At 47.8% G+C, this 6,000-nt stretch overlaps 1 protein-coding gene across 1 annotated transcript in view; it reads right to left on the bottom strand.

Moving 5' to 3' along the window:
* Window positions 1–497, bottom strand: part of mtr (5-methyltetrahydrofolate-homocysteine methyltransferase) — a 42,226-nt gene extending 41,729 nt beyond the window's left edge. Inside the window, exon 1 of the mRNA XM_030340406.1 lies at window positions 356–497. Within this exon, the coding sequence (XP_030196266.1) occupies window positions 356–392 (37 nt within the window). The 5' untranslated portion in view covers window positions 393–497. The remainder of the gene's footprint in view (window positions 1–355) is intronic.
* Window positions 498–6,000: the final 5,503 nt, after the last annotated feature.

Consider the following 6,000-nt stretch of genomic DNA (forward strand, 5'->3'; position numbering starts at 1 on the left):
TATACCGACAATCAAGGGTCCTCGAAAACATGTGTTGTGACCGTCTTGCATGTCTGACGTCACGTGCCCAGATGTTCAGATCCAGGCTCATGACACTTATGAATAGTGATATTTATGATCATATTCCGGTCATTAACATGAACACATGAACACATAAACTAGGACGCTCGGCCACTCTCAAGGCTTTCCCCCTCATCTGTAAGTAGAGTATAAGTAGATATATACTGTAAAAAGTATGAGTACATAATGTTGCACATGGCAGTGGAGCCCAAACTTTCTGAGCCAACAGCCTAGGGACTGTGGTTTGATAGTTCAGTCCTCTTACAGTAGTCATGCATCGTTCATGGTTCTTTACCGGTTTCTGCTGAGAGATCGGGAATCGTTGGAGTCATGGTAGCACAATGTCACTGATCCTTTACCACAAAGTAAAAATATTTGCGATTGATTTCGTCAGTACATGCACATTGCAGCGGAGGAATAAGTGAGGGGAGGGCGCATGCGCGGTGTTTTTTAATTGACGCGTTCAAGTCCAACTCGGAATGTTAACGAGCACCTTTTATGCTTTTTCGACTTTTATGGCCTATAAACGTTGTTATAATGATTTATAGTCATATTTAACCATACTAAAGTGTCAAATAATGACGTACATGGATTTAGACGTGTTCCCTGCTGACCGTCTGGGGTGGCTGTGCAGAGCGCTACCGGTCGCGATTCACTTGTTCAAATTCCGGGATTTATCTACGTAGAACAATCCGGATTTTCCATGTATGGTAATGCTGCCACATGCTCTTCCGGAGGGTAACCAATCATAACGGAGTGTTAAAAGACATTTGTCACGATACGCACACGTTGCGTCACTTGTCGTGGTATTTATTAGAAGGTTAACAGATCTTAATACAGAGCTCATTCGAGCGTCTCTTCATAACTGGTTCAACTCATCCACCCGTGACCGGAAACACGTCACTCCGTAATATACTGATACGTCCATACATAATCACATTACATCTCCCCCTTTTAAGACAATAAACTAAAAGTAACCTTTACCTGTATTGAGTCCATCCAGAGAATCCTAAACATACATTCGGATAAACAATACCTACTCTAATTGCAGATTCAGGCAAGCAAACTTTTTCTTATTCAAAATTAAATCTATTTTTACCAAAAGCATTTCCTCTTCTTTTTCCCCATAAACCTCACAACCTCCATACTACTGTACTGTAGTATGTGTAACACATTCACATAACATAACACAGTAAGTGCATTACCAACATTCACGCAGGAACAGTTTTTCCCTTATCCTTCTCCTTTCCCCTCTTTTTCTTTTTCACTCTCGTCAGGATATTTTTTTTTCTTTCAACTAAATCAGCCCACTGTTAAGACAGTAACGAAACCTAGAAAAAAAATGGTTAGGCATTAGCAATAAAAACAGTCAAAAATCACTCATTGAGTCTGAACCGGAGAGGTGGTCGGATTTCCCGGCCCCTGGAGGCAGTGGTGTATAAAGTACTCAAAAGCCATACTTAAGTAAAAGTACAGATACCTTACTGGAAAATTACTTAAGTAAAAGTAAAAGTCACCTTTTAGAATAGTACTTAAGTAAAAGAATTAAAGTATCTGATCTTTACTGTACTTAAGTATCAAAAGTACTTTTCTGATATTAAATGTACTTAAGTACTGAAAGTAAAAGTACAAGTAACTGCTGTTAACAAAAAAGCAAAGGGTCAGAATTTTGAGAATAATGGAGTTTATTTCAACTAACACAAACACAATAGGCAAAACTCCACAAGGCCATAAACACTTCCGGTCCAACCTACCTCCAGGACCTCCTCACCGCTTATTTTAAATCAAGGACACTCAAACCTCCTTGCAGTGTTAAAGTGTGCTATACAAATTAAATTAATTATTTATCATTATTAAAACAGCACCGAAAGTGTTTGTGTGTGTGTCTGTGTGTCTGTGCGTGTGTGTGCGTGCGTGCGTGTGCGTGCGTGCGTGTGCGTGTGTGTGTGTGTGCGCTGGTACACGTTACTTAATATTGATTTTGGTGTCATCCAGGATCGCGGATTTTCGGAAAACTTAAGTCCCTGCCCAAAAAGGGTATTTAAATTAGCTTTGTAGCAAAAATGGCACATATACAGCGTATTGAAGTGTATAAGATAGTGTTGTAATACTGCGTGTACAAACCAGCCTGATACAAATAGTAGAATTTTGATAGCCCTTGCCCTCGTCCTAGCCATGCATTTGTGTGTTGACAGTCGTAGGAGTTTTGATCGACGTAGCAACAGTAACTAAGCAAGGGGGCTTTGCGAACGTGCGCTGGGACAGCTGATTCGCCAAACAGGCTCGCAGTCTGTGTTCTACCACAGTCCCCAACGTTATTCTCATATCTCTCATGATTTTTTTTTTTTTTCTAAAGATGAGTTGATTTTGTAACGAGTAACAAAGGTTTCAAGGGAAATGTAGCGGAGTAAAAGTATCAGTTTTCTTCGCAAAATGTAGCGAAGTAAAAGTAAAAGTACAGAGAAATATAAGTAGTAAAGTAAAGTACAAATATCCAAAAAAACTACTTAAGTACAGTAACAAAGTATTTCTACTTCGCTACTATACAACACTGCCTGGAGGTCAGTCTGGCTGTGTCACCAGACAGAGTAGGCCGTGCCGGTGTCTGTGTAGCCTCTGGTGCAGAGGGCCCTGGTGATGCTCTTTGGCCCCTGGTGACCATACCAGGAAGTGGACTGCTGACGGGACGTGCTGGGCCGGTCCCGGGCTGTAGCTGTGGTTCTGTAGGCCCGGTGGTCTCAGGAACAGCCTGGAGGTGTCTCCTGTTGCGCCGCAACACTGTGCCGTTGTCCATCTTGACCATGTAGGATCTGGGTTGTTCCGCTGTCGCCACCACCTGCGCAGGGGTCTTCCACCCCTTGTCTGTATCCAGCTTGACACGGACTGCCTGACCTGTCGGCAGCTCTGGGAGACGGAGGGTGGAGTGTCGGCGGTTGTAGAAGTACTCGTAGGATTTTTTTGCATTAGAGTCATTTACTCTTACTTGTTCAGGGCTTATTGGAGTCTTTTGCAAGTTTTGCTTCAATGTGGGGACTGTGGTGCGAATTGTTCGTCCCAGCATGAGTTGAGCTGGACTAGCTCCCGTTGCAGCAATGGGCGTGGCCAGGTAGCTCATCAGAGCAAGGTACGGGTCTGGCTGTTTCAGCAGTCTTTTAGCAGTCTGGACTGCTCTCTCTGCTGCCCCGTTTGCCTGGGGGTAGTGGGGGCTTGAGGTTGCGTGTGTGAACCCGTACTCTTTGCAAAAGTCAGTGAATTCTGCTGAAGTGAACTGCAGACCGTTGTCGCTGACTAGTTCGAGAGGTACGCCCCATCTGCTGAAGATGGCTTTGAGACGCGTGATGACCTGCAAGCTTGATGTAGAAGGTAAGTGTGCCATTTCGACATACCTGGAATAGTAGTCCACAACCACTAGATACTGCTTCCCTTCCAGCTCGCATAGGTCAGCAGCGATCCTCTGCCAAGGCCCCCCCGGTAGGGCTGTTGTGATGAGAGGCTCATGCCTCTGCTTGGGCTTGTGTTCTATGCAGAACTTGCACTGCGACACTGTTGCCTTGATGTCGCCACCAATGCCGGGCCACCAGACGGAGAGCTTGGCTCTCTCGCGACACTTTGTCAGTCCTTGGTGACCAGCATGAATTTTCTTCAGAATGTCTGCTCTCAGTATTTTAGGAATCACAATTCTGTCGTCATACAGAACTAGTCCCCTCGCTTCAGAGAGGTGATGCCTGGCAGAGTAGAATGCAGAGGAAGAGGGAAAGTTGTGAGTCTTACGCCAGCCGTTCTGCACGCTGGAGATGACCGCCTGAAGGTCTGGATCAGTCTGCGTTACTCCTCTTATCTCCTCCAACTTCTCTGATGACATGGGCTTGTTTGTCACCACCGCATCGGCATACGCCTCGATGTGGCGCTCCGTCTCTGACCCGGCCTGAGTCAGAGGGCTCCTGGACAGCGCATCTGCCACGATCAGCTGATTTCCTGGAACATGCACAGCTGTAACATTGAACCGCATCATGCGCATTAACAGTCTCTGGCACCGCACCGGCGCTTTGTCCAGGTCGCATGCATTAATCAATGGGACAAGCGGCTTGTGGTCTGTCTGGAGGCAAAAACTGTCTAGCCCCTGTACATAGCGTACAAATCGTTCACACGACCACACCGCTGCCAAGCACTCCTTCTCCATTTGGGAGTAACGTTTCTCTGATTCTGTGAGTGTGCGTGAGCAGAATGCCACAGGTCTCAACTCACCGCTGTACTCCTGAAGTAGTGTGGCGCCCAGGCCGTAGCTGCTGGCGTCAGCGCTGACGAAGGTGCGGCGGTTGGAGTCGTAGTAGGCCAGTGTTGGGGCTGATGAGAGCATGTCTTTGGCTTTCTGCATCACTCTCTCCTGGAGGTCACCCCATGCCCACGCACTGTCCTTCTTGAGCAGGTCAGTGACTGGGTGTAGCACAGTTGAGAGGCCTGGCAAGAACCTCCCCAGGTAATTGATCATGCCTAGGACCCGGCGCAGCTCTCCCACGTTGTTTGGGCTGGGCATGTCAGTGATTGCGCTCACCTTGCTTTTGTCTGGTTTCATGCCCTCTGCGCTGATTATGTGTCCGAAGTAGCCGATCTCCGACTTGTTGAACTGGCACTTGGCTTTGTTCAGTTTCAGTCCAGACCGCCTTATGGTCTGGAGGACTGCATTCAGCCGCCTGTTGTGTTCCTCCTCGTCCGCATGGTAGACGAGTATGTCGTCCATCACGACCACGACTCCCTCGTGGCCACTGAGCAGCTCGGTCATGAGTCTTTGGAAAATTTCAGGGGCTGACGAGATCCCGAATGGGAGCCTCCTGAAGCAAAACCTGCCCATGGGTGTGATGAAGGTGGTCAGTTTTTGGCTATCCGGGTCCAGGGGAATTTGCCAGAAGCCACTAGAAGCATCTAGTGCGGAGAACACCTTTGCCCCGGCTAGCTTGGGAGCAATGTCCTCCAGTGTGGGCAACACGTACAGTTCTCGCTTGACAGCCTTGTTCAGCCTTTTGAGATCCACACACACTCTGACCTGGTCTTTATTCTTTTTCTCCGCAGGCACCATGGGCGCGCACCAGTCAGTTGGGCCCGTGACATGCTCGATTATGCCCAACTCTAACATGCGCCCCAGCTCCTTCTCGACTTTGGGCAGGAGGGGAAATGGCACCCGGCGCGGCGTTGTGGCAGCATAGGGCTCCGCGCCTGGTTTCAGCACGATTTTGACAGGGTCGCACTGTAGGAGACCTATTTCCCCGAATAGGTCGTCCTTCTCTGTGCTGACTGTATTCAGCCGTTTCACGAGGCCCATGGATTTGGCTACACCTCCCCCCAGTAGATTCTGTGCGAATCGTCCTTTAATCACTGTAATCCAGAAGGCATACTTTTGGCCCTTGTGCAGGCATGTGGCCAGGAATTTGCCTATGCATTCCACTTCCCCTCCTGGGCTTGTGGCACTGACTGTGGTTCTAGCTAACTGGGGCTTGTCTGGCAGTTTGCTGTATGTTTTCTCAGTCATTACAGTAATGTCTGCCCCCGTGTCAATTTTAAAGTCCACTAGACTATTGTTGATGGGCAGTGTGACGCACCAATCGTCACTGAAATCTGGCTGTCAAACTACTCTATGGGCCTGATTTGTCACACCTCCGATAAAGAAAGCTTGATCATCATCATCATCATCATATTCGTGTGTCACAGCCATTAATTGTTTAGTAATTTTGCTTTTGCACAACAGTTCAAAGTGTCCCAGCTTACCGCATCGCCGACAGTTCTTGTCGCGTGCAGGGCAACGTTCCTCACGTGTGTGTGTTCTGCCACACCGTGGGCATCCATTTTGTTTGCTGGACTCCTCACGTTCCGGAAAGTTTCGCCCATATTGCTGCCGCATGTCTTTGCCGCGCTTCCAACCTGCCTGTCCCCTTTGTCCCACAGCAT

The sequence above is a fragment of the Gadus morhua genome, chromosome 18 (genome assembly GCF_902167405.1).
Source record: "Gadus morhua chromosome 18, gadMor3.0, whole genome shotgun sequence".
NCBI lineage: Eukaryota > Metazoa > Chordata > Actinopteri > Gadiformes > Gadidae > Gadus > Gadus morhua.